The sequence below is a fragment of the Rhinolophus sinicus genome, chromosome 5 (assembly GCF_057876585.1).
Source record: "Rhinolophus sinicus isolate RSI-liver-muscle chromosome 5, RSI-T2T, whole genome shotgun sequence".
In the NCBI taxonomy this organism is placed as follows: domain Eukaryota; kingdom Metazoa; phylum Chordata; class Mammalia; order Chiroptera; family Rhinolophidae; genus Rhinolophus; species Rhinolophus sinicus.
This window is the reverse complement of record NC_142505.1, coordinates 68112041-68126825: the sequence shown is the minus strand read 5'-3', so window position 1 is coordinate 68126825 and position 14785 is coordinate 68112041. Positions and strand designations below refer to the sequence as shown.

The window sequence follows — 14785 nt, the reverse complement described above, 5'->3', positions numbered from 1 at the left end:
TGGCCGGAGAGCCGTCCATATCCTCCCACCTCTCCTTGGGGGTCCAACTCCTGGGAACAGTGGCCACTGGACACCATACACTGTGTGGGGGCCACACGTCCTCCTGCCCAGAGTCAGACGCCATTGCTACCTGGTCGGAATCTTGCTCACTGTGCCAGGTGTCTGAGTGGATGGAGGCCTCCTTGTAAGATGTCCACCACCCTCGGAGCTTAAGGCCGCAGCAGATCAACAAAAGGAGGACAACGCCGTCCATGGCCTAGAAGGTGGTGTGCCAGCTGGAGGCTTTAGTCTCCCAGGCAGACCGCGCCTCCCGTTCCCGGTGTCACTCCTCATGGGCCTCCCGAAGCTGAGCTCTCACACGCACAAACCGCTCCACCATGCTTCGGTAGGTTTTGGCCGGCACCGTACCCTGCTCGCTGCGCCATTTGTCGTGCGGGAGACCCTGCTCGCTGTGCCATTTGTCGTGCGCGGAGGCCTGCTCGCTGCGCCATTTTTCAGGCGGTGTGGCCTGTGCTCCCACTCCCCACACAAGAACGCAGGATATGGTGAGGTCAAAAAGGAACACCCACGGAGCCATAGGTAGGGGAGTCATACCACTATGGTCTCACTGGAGGCTGGGCCCACTGGACGTGCGACCTGCCATCCGCCTTTCCGCCAACCAACCGACCGACGACTCTCCTCCACTCTCTCGACTCTGTTCCTCTCCTCTCTTCTGCTCTCCTCGGCTCTCCTCTTCCGCTCTCCTCGCCTCTGCTCGGCTCCTCGGCAATCCTCGGCAGTCCTCGGCTCTCCTCCGTAGCCGCAGCAGTTATACTAGCGGCTAACCGGCCACAGCTGACGGCCAATCAGCCACAGCCGACGGCCATCCACCACCCGAGCCAGCACCCTTCCATGTGAGTCCGAGAGCCTGTAAACTACTTTCTGGGGCTCTGTCCCCACACATATCCTGCGTTCTTATGTGGGGAGCGGGACCATAGACACCGCAGGCCACCTCGCACAACAAATGGCGCAGCGAGCAGGGTATGGTGCCAGCCAACACCTACCAAAGCATGGTGGAGCAGTTTGTGTGTGTAAAAGTGCAGTTTCAGAAGGCCCAAGAGGAGTTGCACCAGGAATGGGAGGCGCGGTCTGCCTGGGAGACTCGAGCCTCCAGATGGTACACCTCCCCTCCTGGCCATAGAAGACGTCACCTTCCTTTTAGTAACGTGCTGCTGCTGTAGGCACCAAGGGTTGCGGACATCTTGCACTGAGGCCTCCACCCAATCAGATGCCTGGCATGGCGAGCAAAATTCTGGCCAGGTAGGAATGGAATCTGACTCTGGGCAGAAGGATGTGTGACCCCCACACAGTGTGTGGTGCCCGATGGCCACTGTTCTCAGGAGCTGGACCCCCAAGGAGGGATGGGAGGACATGGATGGCTCTCCAGCCAGGGTGGAGAGGGCCCTGCAGGCTCTGGCTGAGCAGTTGCTGGAGGAGGAGAAAGCTACAGCTGCCCGCATGGGCTGGATGTTCCTCATGGCCTTGAGTCTCAACACGGAAAACGCGCCTAATGAAATAGCCCGGGTGCCGGACCTGGTGTCCCACTTGGAGGTGCTGGAAGCTCAGGTCCGCCTGTTAGAAGAGGGGCTCCATGGTGGAGACTCTGAGGGAGAGGCAGAGGAAGTGAGTGGAGACAATGTAGCTCCTAACCCCCAAGCTGGGCCAGTCTTGAAACAAAAGTTAAAGCACGAGCAACCTTTGGGCCCTGGGGCAACCCAGCTGTGACTAAGTTCACAACCTACACCCCTTACACTCCCACTGAGTTGCAGGAGCTGGGGCGGTGGTACGGACAGTGCCCTGGAGAGCCAGTCTCAGCTTGGCTACTATGTTTATGGGAGGAGGGAGCAGACAACATTCTCTGCTCCCCAGGCGAGATGGAAAAGCTAGCCTTCATGACAGTGCATCTGTCCCTGGGACAAAGGTTACAGAACTGCCATAGGTTGGCCCAAGACCAGGGCAACACTCTCTAATGGAATGGCTCACTGCTGTGGTACGCACAGATTGGGAACAGGCTTGCGAGCTGCCAGACACTGTGAGTCAATGGCAGTCATATACGGAACTTACTCAAATCATCCGTGAAATGGGTATGAGACGTGATATTTTCAACTCTAATATGCAGGGGCCGGATGACGAGCTCTTTACAGCCAGCATGAGAGATCTGATTTTCGATACAGCACCTGGAGTGCTTTTGGATGCTTGGTTGCCATTCTTACGCCCTATGTGGGGTGGCGGATCCATGAAGTTACAATTGCCATGGCCACCCTAGGGGATGTTGAAATCTGGAGGCGAAGGAAGTTAAGACAGGAGGTCCGCACAGTTGAGACCTGGAAGCCCAAATCAAAATTAAAGGGGCGAGGTCTCGGGCCTCAGAGAGTAACACGTGCACAGATGTGGTGTGATCTCGTGGCAGCAGGGGTCCATCGGGAGAAAATAGACCGACAAACCAATGCACTCTTGTTGGAACTTTGGAAACAGTTGCATCCCAAACAGCAATTCCGGAGAAGCCTAAAGAAGAAGTCTAGGAAAGCGCGACCCGTGTCCCTTCAGGACTTCATGCGGCCCGCTTGAGGCAGACTCCTTTCAGCTTGATTAGGGGTGGGGCCAAGGTACCCAGTCAGAGGGGACAGCAGGGACTGGAGGTCCTACGTGGAAGTGTCCATACATTGGTTCCCTTCTAATATGCAGAGGGTTTTGGCCCTAGTTGATACTGGCGCAGACTGCAGTCTCGTTTATGGGAGCCCAGACCTGTTCCCCAGACCAGCAATCTGCATTGATGGCTACGGGGGAAAAACTGTGACTGTGAAAGCCGTTTCCTTACCACTGGGTATAGGAAGGCTCCCTCCTCGTACCTACAAGGTTTATGTCTCCCCCGTTCCGGAGTATATTCTATGGGTGGACGTGCTACATGGCCTCAGCTTGCAGACGTCGGTCGGAGAGTTCCGTCTCCGGATCTGGGTGGTGAAAGCAGTGACACGCGGGCATGCTCACCACCCTCCTCAAGTGTTGCCACAGCCCTGGTGAGTGGTTACAGTGCGACAGTACCGCCTGCCAGGAGGGCAGGAGGAGATTGGTCGTACAATATTGGAATTGGAGAAGGCACATATTGTGAGGCCAACCCACAGTCCCTTTAACTCCTCAGTATGGCCTGTCAAGAAGCCAGATGGAACCTGGCAAATGACTGTGGACTATAGGGAGTTAAATAAGGTGACGCCACTTTTGCATGTGGTAGTACCTTCAATACATGATTTGATGGATCGTCTGTCTGCCTGGGAACATATCACTATGTAGTGGACTTGGCCAATGCTTTTTTCTATGCTTGTTGCATAGATTGTAAGGCGAGCCCCTGGAGGGGTGGAGTGTGGGGACAGAGCCCCAGAGAGCAGTTTCCAGGCTCTCGATCACACGTGGAAAGGTGCTGGCTCGGTTAGTAGATGGCCGTGGGCTGTGGCTAGTTGGCCGTCAGCTGTGGCCGGTTAGCCAATTGGCCACTGATATAACTGACGTGGCTGCGCTGGTTGGTGAGTCGAGCCGGTTGGTTGGCAGGCAGAGAAGCAGACAGCAGGTCGCACACTGTGTGAATCCAGCCTCTAGTGAGACTATAGTGGTATGACTCCCCTACCTATGTCTCCGTGGGTGTTCCTTTTAAGCCTAGCCATATCCTGCGTTCTTATGTGGGGAGCGGGACCAGAGGCCCCGCAGGTCGCCCTGCACGACACTTCCATGTAGTGATATCACAAACATTTCTCCAAACCAAACCACAAAAGGCTTTATTTCCATGTTAGGTTATATTTATAGTGTATCTTGAGAAAAGGAATGCCAAAGATAATGAAAATCTGAAGGTCTTTAATATAGAAGCAGCATCTGCAAAATTGGTTTTTTTTTACGGGGGGGGGGGAAGGGGCGGGCGTGTCTGCTAACAATAGTGAAAAAAAGGAGTTTCATTATATGTTCCTATTTCTTAGTAACTGGTCAAAGTATGTGTTTGGTTTTTTGTGTGTCTATTCAGCATTTATGTTTTCTTGGTGAATTAAGAAATCTCACGGGGATGATCTTTGCTTTGTACTTTTCTGTACCAAATTAATGAACTCTTCTGTATTTGTGGCTGGAATTTCGTAGTTTGGCTATTTGTCTATAATTATTTTGCTTATTTCCTACTCACAGGATTATCACGGACTTTCCTCAATTGATTTTTTTCTTTTATTATTTTCTCTACTACTTTCTAGTTTACACAACAAATCGGCTAATTGGGCTTAAAGCGCTTTCCTCCTTCTGACCATTATTCCAGAGAACTAACCTGGGTTTACCAGTAGCACTTCAGACTCCGGCTTCCTGCATTTTCAAGTCTATACCAGATTTTTAAAAACCCGCAAAATCGAAAAGCAGTATCTTGAAAGATTTTGCACTTGAATGGAATAGCGAATTCGTTTTTAAAAATTTTTTAAATTACGTAGTGTTAAATAGTGACTTAAAAAAACAAAAACCTGCATGTTTGGTTGTGCTCAAAATAAAAAAATTGCTCCTGAAAACCTTTTTTTTACTGAAGAAATGCTAACAAGTGCCCTTGGGCCTGTAGCTCTGGGTGTCCCGGGACACCTTCACTCTGTATCAATGGATTCCTCCGCTCCGCAAACAGCGGGTACAGGCCTTCCCTCCCGCATCCGGGAGGAGCGTGCAAAGCATCGCTCGACGAAGGGGCACGCACGCGTTTTTGAGCCCTGCCCCCACCCCCGTGGGCATTGCGCCGGGGCGGTGGCGAGGCCGTGCTTGCAGCTCAGGTCCTAGCAGCTTAAAGAGACTTAAACTGAACTCCAAATAATACTTGTTCCCCTTCTCGCCCACGAGTCACTTATGGGGTGAGAATCTCTGCAAGAGATCGGAGTGCGACTGGGTGGGAGGCCCACGGGTACAGAGAGTGAAGCGCAGTTGCCAGGACCCGCGGGTAGCGTACACCGCTGCCAGGACCGTGCGTGCAGCGCCCCGCCGTCCTCGCCCCGCGCATCCCCGTCGCCATCCTTGTCCCCGTCCTGCGCTGCTTCGGCGCTCTCCTTCCCAGTCTCCATCCCGGCTCGTGTCTTCCGGCCTCTCCGCCCGCCGCCCTCGCCCTTCCCGAGGGCCCCGGTCGCCGCCCTGGCGCTCCCCGCGGCCCCCGCCGAGGCCGCCTGCGCCCTGTGCCAGCGCGCGCCCCGCGAGCCGGTGCTTGCCGATTGCGGCCACCGCTTTTGCCGGGCGTGCGTGGTGCGCTTCTGGGCGGAGGAGGACGGGCCCTTCCCGTGCCCGGAGTGTGCCGACGACTGCTGGCAACGCGCCGTGGAGCCTGGCCGCCCGCCGCTCAGCCGCCGCCTGCTGGCGCTCGAGGAGGCGGCCGCGGCGCCCGCGCGCGACGGCCCGGCCTCGGAGGCGGCGCTGCAGCTACTGTGCCGCGCCGACGCGGGCCCGCTGTGCGCCGCCTGCCGCATGGCCGCAGGGCCGGAGCCGCCGGAGTGGGAGCCCCGCTGGAGGAAGGCGCTGCGCGGCAAGGTGCGCGCGGGCAGCGCCCTGTGCGTTGCCATCCCCTTCCCGACCTGAGTCCCCGCCCCCCCGGGCGGTGCCCTGAGCCTCCCTATCCCCCTGCGGACGGCGTCTTGTCTTCCCCCCATCCTTCTCCGGACGGCGCAGTGTAACCCCTTCCCCATTCTCCGGAAGACATCCTGGTCCCCACAACCCCCACCCTCGGACAAGTGCCCTGTTTCCCCAAAGGTGTCTGTGGTCCCTCCCACTCCTCACGCCCATTCTCAGGACTGTCCTTACCCTCCCCCCATCCGCAGAAGGCATCCTGCAGCCGGTTTCGCTCCCCTGCGCCTCACTGCCCCGCCTATGGGCGTGATGTCACCCTGAGGCACCCTTACCCCACCCCGTGGGTAAATCCCTCCATCCCGACAAAATGTGTTAACAGAGAGGCTTGTAGTCAGGTGTGACCCCCACCCCGTCTACCTTCTCACGCTTTCTCAGCCCTCCTAGGGTCCTTCCACCTACTCTATACTGGTACTTGAACTGCATTGCATGTGGCACCTGACCCTGGGTGGAAACTCACCAACCCGGGATTCAGGGACCTGCCCTTGTGGATTGAGGGGGCTCAGCATTATTAATGAGAGAATACCCAGCCCACTGGAGCTGGGCGCTCCTCCTGTTGGTGGCTCTTCCTGCTTGGTGGGACCAGTGCACAGCCAGTGCTGGGCAGGCCCTGGGCATGGCAGTGCCCATCCCATAGAGGCCTCGTGCTGGTTCATGTGGGATTTCCAGAGTGACTGCCAGTGCCGTTCCTCCTGAAAAGATGAGGTGGCTGTGCTTTTGGCAGATACCACTCTCCATCCTTGTGCTGGTGACAGTAACACTGGGGACCCCAGGGGAATCTCATGTCATTATCTGGTTAGATTCTTAATGGGGTTTTTTTCTATGAGCCTTCCTCCTGGAGCAAGTTTAGTGAAGTTGCTAGGACCCCTCTGGTATCTGCAGCCTGTTTTCATGAGTCTGGTAGGCCAGGACCACTTGGTGGGGCCTTCTGGTCAGACTGTTAGTGGACTCGGGGGTGCAGTGTCCCCCAGACTGGGCTAACGGGGAAGATGTCCCAGACCTTCAGGTGTGGCCACCCACCTGGTAACCAGCATCTCTCACCAGGAGAACAAGGGGTCCGTGGAGATAATGAGGAAAGATCTGAATGATGCTCGGGACCTGCATGGCCAGGCCGAGTCCGCTGCTGCTGTCTGGAAGGCAAGTGGAGGTGGGCCTGGGGTCTGCGTGAATGAGGGGACAGAGGTGTGCACCCTGCCTCTATCTGGCATGGTCTTGGGACACAGCTGAGCCTTCTGCAGCACACCTCAAGGTGGTCACATGGGGCTGGGGTCCTGGGTGTGGTCCAAGGACACAGGTGTCCTTCCCTGCTGCGTGTCCTGCAGGGACATGTGATGGACCGTAGGAAGAAGGCCCTGACCGACTACAAGAAGCTGCGGACCTTCTTTGTGGAGGAGGAGGAGCGCTTCCTGCATGAGGCAGAGAAAGAGGAGGGGTCACCCGAGGATGAGGATGTGGACCCTGCCGAGAGGTTCAGGTCCCTGCTGCAGGCCTTGTCAGACCTGGAGTGCAGGCACCGCAACCTGGGCCTCAGCATGCTGCTCCAGGTGAGCCCCCACCCCCTTCCGCGGGCCAGATGCAGGGGGCAGCTAGCAAGACAGGGCTTAAGGCTAGGCCCAGCCTCCTTTTGGGGCTAAAATTCAGGAATAAGGGATCCAGGAGATTCCCGGCCTCCATGTCGGAGGGGACGTTTCATGAGGGGGGTGGCACCCCAATCTTGAAGGACCGGGCCCCTGTCCTGCCTTGGCACTGCAGGCAGTAGCTGGCTGTGGAGTCCAGGAGCATAGGGATCCCCAGGAGGGCGGCGGCCATCTGGCCCTCATGTCCTCACAGCCTCTGTCTGAGGCCTTGCCTAAACCTCAAGGCTCTGGTTTCTTTGCGCCCTCTCTGATCCTTAGCCAGCAGCCCCCAGCCTTCCCTCTGGGTGGAGAGGTGTCATTTTGCTCCAGGAATGCTGGGTAATCAGCTCCTGGTGGGTGGGGGTTTGGGATGATGATTGTGGGGAGTGAGGCTTCAGCCTTCGGAGACATCTGTGGCTGGTGGAAGTGGGGTGTTGTTGCCTTGGTTTGAGGACAGCAGCTCCCGTCTCCCTCACTCCCCCTTCTCTCCCTTTTTTCCCTCTCCTCCCCTCCTTCTCCTCCTCCCTCCCCTCCTTTCCTTCCCTCCTCTCCATCCCTTCTCTTCCTTCTCTCCCTCTCTGTCTCCCTGCAGTGATGCCAGGCAGAGGAAGCTGGCCCCACCCTGGCCCAGCACCCCCCCAGCAGCTCCTTCCTTCAGGACCACCTCCTTCAGGACCCTGGAGGGCCTACATCTAGGTGTGGATGGGTTGCTTACCGTAGGTGCCACTTTGGGTTGTACCCTCAGCAGTGTCTGTGTTCTCTTTCCTTGGGTATTCCTGTTTCCAGGCTGTAAATGCCTCTCTGGAGTTCTGAAAGGGGGGGAGTGGGGTGGGTTGGTAACTCAAGTGTGTCCCCTGTTCCATCTCTTCATAAAGCTGTTGTCGTTACCAGAGTCTCGTCAGATCTGCCTGGAGTCTTGTCGTCTCTGCCCCGGGACAGCCAGGTTGTTCAGACCTAGCACATGCTCCGTTTCGGCCTGTCCGATCCAGGCCCACAGACCCCCTCCTGAACATTGGGCACACGAGTTAATGTTAAATTTGGGGTGAACCTCAAGGGAAAGAGGCCCAGGACTCTCAGGTAGGGCAGGTGGGGGGACAGGTCAACTTGTCACTCTTGCTCGAGGCGCTGACAGCGTGTGTCCCCCACAGACCACCCACAACTCGCGGTCTGTGTGCAGGAACAGCTCCTGGGACCTTGTAGGTCTGGGTGGTCAGCCTCCGGCACCTCACTTCGAGGCTCTGTTCCCCTGCGCCTCTCAGTGTGTCCGCCTGCCATGCTCACTTCTCAATTGTCTGTCGTCTCTTGCTGACCTGAGCATTTCTCTGCACTGTCAGTCTCTCCATGCCCCTAGCTCCCCTTCCTTTGTAATTCCTCCGATAGGTGAATTTAGCAAGCCCTGTGATTTAGTGGCAGTGTCAATGTGTAGATGAGTCCAAGTGGCAGAGCATTGCACAGTGACAGGATGAGGGTCCCAGCACATTGGCACACATGGTTGTTTAGGATGGCTGGGGCTGTGTTCACCCTAAACGATGGCTTTGTGGTCAGCAGGCCATTTCTGGACAGAGCCTCTCAGACTTGGGTGGTGCTGACCTCGCATTGCTGTGAGTTGAGGGCTGGTGCTTGAGCCCAGGACTGAGGGTTTATTCACATCCCTCCATCTCCAATGGGGCTTTTGCAGGTGAGATTTCTCTCTAATGGGACCCCACCTCCCACTTCCACCATGTGACTTCAGAGAGCTTCCCCAGGCCCCCTGGGCCTGAGCCTCAGCTGTCTGCCTCCTGCTTTTTGTGTATAGACACCTGCCGGGAGGCCTGTCCATTCTTCCACTCTCAGTTGGAGACCAGGGGCAGCCCAGAAAGTGTCCAGTGGTACTAGGTACTGGGAAGAGATGGGAGGTCCTGATGCTGTCATGGACTTGCTTGCTTTTTGACGGTGTGTCGGGTGTCTTTCCACTCTCACATGCTGTCTGTGTAAGGATGACGGGCAGAGAGCGAAAGCGGCCTGGTTGTATATCAAAAGAGAGAGTCATCCCCTTGGCCAAATAACCCTAATAAGTAATCCTGACCCCTCAGATCAGGGGTCAGCAGTACTGGCACCTCTGGCCCTGTCCCTGTCACCTGACGTGAGACCCAGGATGGAGCCGCCTGCCTTGTGTCCAGTAGGTTGGGACGCCTCCAGCATGAATGGCGTTGGGCTCCAGAGAGGTCACAGCTCCTCTGAATGAATGTTGGCGGTGAGAGTTCTTTCTGATGGCCTTTTTATTTACTGGTTCACGTATTCAGTGCCGAGGTGCAGTTCCTTGTTATCAGAGCTCAGTGGGAAAGTCGCGGGTAAGTGGGACCTGCAGCCCATTTTCAATTTCATATCCTTAGTCCAAGGGGAGCAGAGACAAATCCATACTCCTGGTGGGGGTGTTATTTCACCAGGTTCTGAGGGGATGCTCACACCCTTGATACATGATACAAGTGAGGACACCTTGAGTGGCGTGGGCTGGTGCTGCCCTTCAGGAGAGTCAAACTGAGAGGCCAGCAGGAGCTTGGGACCAGTCCCCAAGGCTGGCCTTGCTCTTGACACCATGTGCAAGTTCCAGGGTTTCCCCGAGCACCCTGGAGCTCAATAATGCACTACAAATGCTCCCAGAGCTCACTGAAGGCCTTTTGCTCATGGTGACGTTTATCACAGGGAGAGGGACAAGTTAACATGGGCCAAAGGGAGAGGCGTGCCGAGCAGGAAATGTGGGAAACCAGGAGCTTCCACTGTCCTCTCTGGCGTCAAGACAGTGTGCTTTGCCAGTGTCAGCAAGTGACCACCTGTATGGAGCACGGCCTGCCTGAGGGGGAGCTCCCCAAGCCTTGGTGTCCAGAGCTCTCACTGGGTCATTGCAGCCGCACGCTGACTCCCCATGTGGAGTCAGCCGGTGGCCTCTCAGGTGCAGAACTCAAAGCGCCCATCCCAGTTGCATAGTCTGGCCTATGCCCCAGGCATACTTCTACCAGGCAGGGCACTTGATTACACAGTGTGCCCTGTTACCTGCAGTGTGACAATCCCAGCACTGGGTAGCAAGCACAGGACGATTACTGAATAGTTTGTGATGTCAAGATGTTGGAGGTGAACCGGTCCCCAGTACTGAGGGAGTGGAAAGGCAGACTCAGGGCTGCCAGTACCGGAAGCTGTGCAGTGGAACTGGTTCTGCTGAAAGATGGGTGCACCGACTGCCCGGACCAGACATGCATGCCCCAGTGGATCAGAGAACACCTGGGAGAGGCTAAGCTGCAGTCCTGTCTTTCAGGCAGGAGTAGGACCTGCAGGGGAGGTGAAGCAGGCCACCCTGCAGACCTGTCAACTGGTGCCCACTTCTGGCTGTTGGTGGTAGGGTGTACCCCTAGCTCTGCCCTGCCCTCGGGAGTGGGATCACGGAACATTTGAACTGCCCACAGTGGTTTGATGAGAATGCTGTTATTGCTTTATTGCCACCAGTGACCCACCTGGGGCCACCTGGTGCTTGGAATGGTTTACACAGTTAAGGTGGTTAGGCTTATAAAAAATGCCTCTTCTGCTCAACCAAGCGTACCAGGGCAAGAGTAAAGACAGAATAGTAGAAATTATTTGTAGTGGTTCATACTGAGACAAGGGAAGGAAGTACTACAAATCAGCCTAAAGCAGCAGGAGTGAGGGAGCACAGTCCAGGGTGTGGACAGACCAGTGAGAGGAGGAGCCAGAAGCCCAGGGGGAGGGTCAAAAGCATTAGGTTTTTGTGGAAAATCACAAGCCCACAAGTAATGACTCACTGCTGGACCCCAGGAGATGGGAGAGTTGTCCGTCCCTGGCCAGGTCCTGCACTGCTGCTGGGTTTTGCAGCACCGGCTGCCAGATGTCATCCTATTTAGGGCTTAATGACCCCCAGACCCAGCGACCCCACTCCTAGGCATTCCCATCATACTCCTCTCCTGGCCCCCTGCATATGCGAGTATATGCATTGTGGTGGAAGATGGCAGAGGGGTGTGGGTTCCCCCATTGGGGGAAGTGGGAAATCAAATAGGGGATGCCGGCCATGGAGAATGCCCAACTCCTGGGACACAGGAGCTCGACATGGCAACACAGTGGGACTGAGGGCACCGTGCTGAGAAAGTAAAGCATAAAACACCTCACTAACCTAAATTTGAAATGCAATCACACGGAACAGTTCATGGTTGTAAAAACACTCTAAAAAGCTGACAAACGGGGCCTGTTGGCGGTAATTGTCAGTGGGGTGGGCAGGGTGGTGAACGGGATAACAAAATAGGAAAGAACCGAGGGGATACAGGAAGGACCGCGAGTGGGAAAGGGGCCTGGAGATGACTCTCTGGGTCGTCCTGGGGCTGCCCTCCCTCAGGACTCAGGGAAGAAAACCGGGCTGCATGGTACTTAAGTCCCTTAGGGTTTTATGTAAAAATGGCTAACTAGTCCCGTAACTATCTCCCTATCAAATACATGCGCGCCAGTGTGAGTAAGGCCTTAGAAGGTCTGGAACGTTAAAGCGGTGTGCGTCCTGGAAACGGTTGGGTCCCTGCCATCAGCAAAGGCTTTCCTTAATCTAATTTGCAAGCACACTGGTTGGGTTTTGGCGGGTCTCCCTGTCCTCGCGACGTCACTCGGATTGCGGGTGATTGCAGGGGCACTTTCTCTGGGTCCCCACTTTGAGACCCCCACCCCCACCTTAACTTGAACTTCTCCGACCCTGTGGCAGCCCCAGCGACAGCGATCTGGAGGCCATCCGCCTCGGGAGTCCCCCGCTTCTGCTCAGCTGTGCGAGGGGCTGAAGCCGCTGTTCCCGCCGGTGGTCAGAAGACCCGCCCGACGCCACCGGCGTTTCTCAGGGGAGGACTGGGCCTGGGAGGGGGAGGGGCTGAGACTGAAGAGGTAACAGAACGTGACTGGGCAGGGAGCTTCCGCAGGTTCACGCGGCGAGAGGAGAGGAGCGGTAAAGTGGATCCGCGGAACTGGAGCCCCACCCGCCTCACCTTCAAGTCAGGTGGCTCAGAGCTGGGGTGCCTCATTTCCTAGCAGGAATCCTACTCAATTTAGACAGGTAATTTAAATGAGGCAAAAACCCCGAGGTTCCTTTTTCTTTTTAAGATAATCTTTTGGGCTTGTTAGGTTTTATTAAACTTCCGTTTTTGAAGAAGGATGTGATAGTGATTTGCAGGTATTTTTGAAACCACTTGGCAGTGAAGACGTGTCAGTTAAAACATTGTCATCAACACCACAGGATTAACTCAATCGATCAGAACTAAACTTTAACAGGACACAGTATTAACCTCTACTTTATATTTGGGGAACAGTGTTTTTTTCCAGGACCCATCAACTCCATGTCAAGTTGTTTTTCAATCTACCCAGTTTCCCTGAAAATAAGACCTAACTGGACAAACAGCTCTCACGTGTCTTTTGGAGCAAAAATTAATATAAGACCCAATCTTATTTTACTATAATATAAAACTGGGTATAACATAATAATATAATAAAATAATACCGGGTCTTATTTTACTATAATATAATAAGACCTGGTCTTATATTAATTTTTGCTTTAAAAGACACATGGGAGCTGATTGTCTGGCTAGGTCTTATTTTTCGGGAAAACAGGGTAGTTGTGGGGGTTGGGGTGTGCAGCTCAGCTCCAAGTCAAGTCCTTGTTTTCAATCTAGTTGTGGAGGGCACAGCTCACTGGCCCATGTGGGACTCGAACCTGCGATCTTGGTGTTAGGGACATCGCTCTCCAACCACTGAGCCAACCGGTTGCACTAGCAGCTCAGCTTCAAAGTTCAAGCCATTGTTTCTCACTGGTCCATGTGGGAATCCAACTGTCAACCTTGTTGAGAGCTTGCGCTCTAACCAACTGAGCCATCTGGCCACCCTCTACTTTTGTTTTTTACAAGATAGTTTTGCACAAATTAGAGTGAGCAGATTTAAATAAAAATTAACAGAAAAAGGAACACGTTGGTCATAGACATAACAACGACTCCTTGCGTTTCGTGTTTGTCAGAACAAGGCTGTCCTCTTGTAAAAGTTCAGGCCCGCACCTTGAATCAGCCACCAAATTCGTTGTGACCCAAAAATGGTGTCTGTCCCTCTACACAGGTCATCTCTCTTGGTTGCCTTTGCCCAGAGACTCCCTTACTTGAGTCTCACGGCTGAGCTCCGGAACACCACTACCTTCTCCTCCCCAAACCCGGCGGGCTACGGGGAATTCCCCTGCCCCGCGGAGCGCAGGGCTGACAGCGCCTCTGCCGAGAGCTTGAGGCAGCACCAGCAGGGATCCGGTGCCCAATAGTAAGATGACATTCATGGGCGAGGCCAGCCCGGCTGGGGTTCCACGGTGTTGCTTGAAAGCCCTTCCCGGCCGCAGCCCAGGGGGACTCCGTGCGCGTCACCTGCCCACAGCCGTCCATCGGCGCCGGAGAAAACCAGAGCGTGAGGGGTCTGAGTAGTGTGGGTGAATAGAAGGGCCTAGTCTTCGGCCTTCCAGTCAGCAGAGGGCCTCATGTGGCTCTCGGGCCTCGGTCATCTCAGGACCTGTTCCTGCACACGCCGAGAGCGCGGTGCTCTGGGGCCCTACGCAAATGAGGTGACTTTCCAAGGCTTACCTGATTGGAAAAGTTGCAGGGCTCCTCGAGCCGCAGAGCAACCAATGGGGCTCCCGGGCTGCAGGGCGCCTTCATCCCATTGGCAGGCTCAGGACAGAGGCGCGCTCCCGAAATGTAAACGCCCCTCTCGTCTCCCCTCGGTCCGGCCTCTGAATCGGGCCTCCGAAAGTAGACCCGCGGGGCGCGTGCCAACAAGACGCGCATCATCTTGCGCCACCTGCAGCTGGCCGTCTGCAAGGAGGAGGAACTCAAGCTCTGGGCTGCGTGACCATCGCGCAAGGAGGCGTCCTGCCCAACATCCAGGCCATAGTGCCGCGACAACACCAAAGGCTCTTTTCAGAGCCACCCACACGGGCAGGAGAAGAGCTGCTTCTGCGTCTCGTCCAGTCTTTTCTCGCCCGTCCTACCTTGCTTCTGGCACACGAGCTGGCAATGGCCCTAGCCCTTAGGTAGGACTGGTATACGCATCACCTTTGACGCACAGCAGGTGCTCTGGGCCGGGACTAGGGAGGCGAGTTGTGCGCCTCAGACACCGTGAATAATGCTGTGTGGAGTCGGGGACATGGATGGGCATGAGACAGCAGAGGTATGGAATGGGCTTCCCCGGGGTGCTTTACTTTCCACCCAAGGGGTGCCCTCCATGGCCTGGGTCTGTCTACAAACGAACTTAGGGCAGAAGTCGTTCCTGAGAAAGTTTGGCTCAGTGCCAGATTCTGCGCTGGGCTCCACTCTCCTACTGGTTCACGTACACTTTTCTCATTAATGCTTCTTTTTAATGCCCACATCTATAATATAAAGCTCTCTGTTAGCTCCTGGAGGGTTTTAGGACACGGCACTTCCAAACACAGCACTTCTGCATATTGAATATCTTAAGCTGAAGGAGTTTGAGGAAATGCCAGA

At 55.4% G+C, this 14785-nt stretch overlaps 1 protein-coding gene across 1 annotated transcript; it reads left to right on the top strand.

Annotated features, from left to right (window-relative positions):
* Positions 1 to 1497: 1497 nt before the first annotated feature.
* Positions 1498 to 8166, top strand: RNF187 (ring finger protein 187). Its single transcript, XM_088798882.1, has 6 exons — positions 1498 to 1605; positions 4613 to 4814; positions 4910 to 5556; positions 6694 to 6786; positions 6972 to 7193; positions 7858 to 8166. Exons 1-6 carry the CDS (start codon positions 1498 to 1500, stop codon positions 7858 to 7860), a joined length of 1275 nt encoding a protein of 424 aa, XP_088655008.1. The 3' UTR covers positions 7861 to 8166.
* The last annotated feature ends 6619 nt before the right edge of the window (positions 8167 to 14785 follow it).

Excerpts from the sequence above, each read along its gene's own strand:
- RNF187 (XM_088798882.1), top strand. The coding sequence starts at position 1,498 with ATGGGCTGGATGTTCCTCATGGCCTTGAGTCTCAACACGGAAAACGCG. Across the intron at positions 1,606-4,612 it reads TGGAGGTGCTGGAAGCTCAG|CTCTGGGTGTCCCGGGACAC; the intron begins GTCCGCCTGTTA and ends TTGGGCCTGTAG. Across the intron at positions 6,787-6,971 it reads CCGCTGCTGCTGTCTGGAAG|GGACATGTGATGGACCGTAG; the intron begins GCAAGTGGAGGT and ends CGTGTCCTGCAG.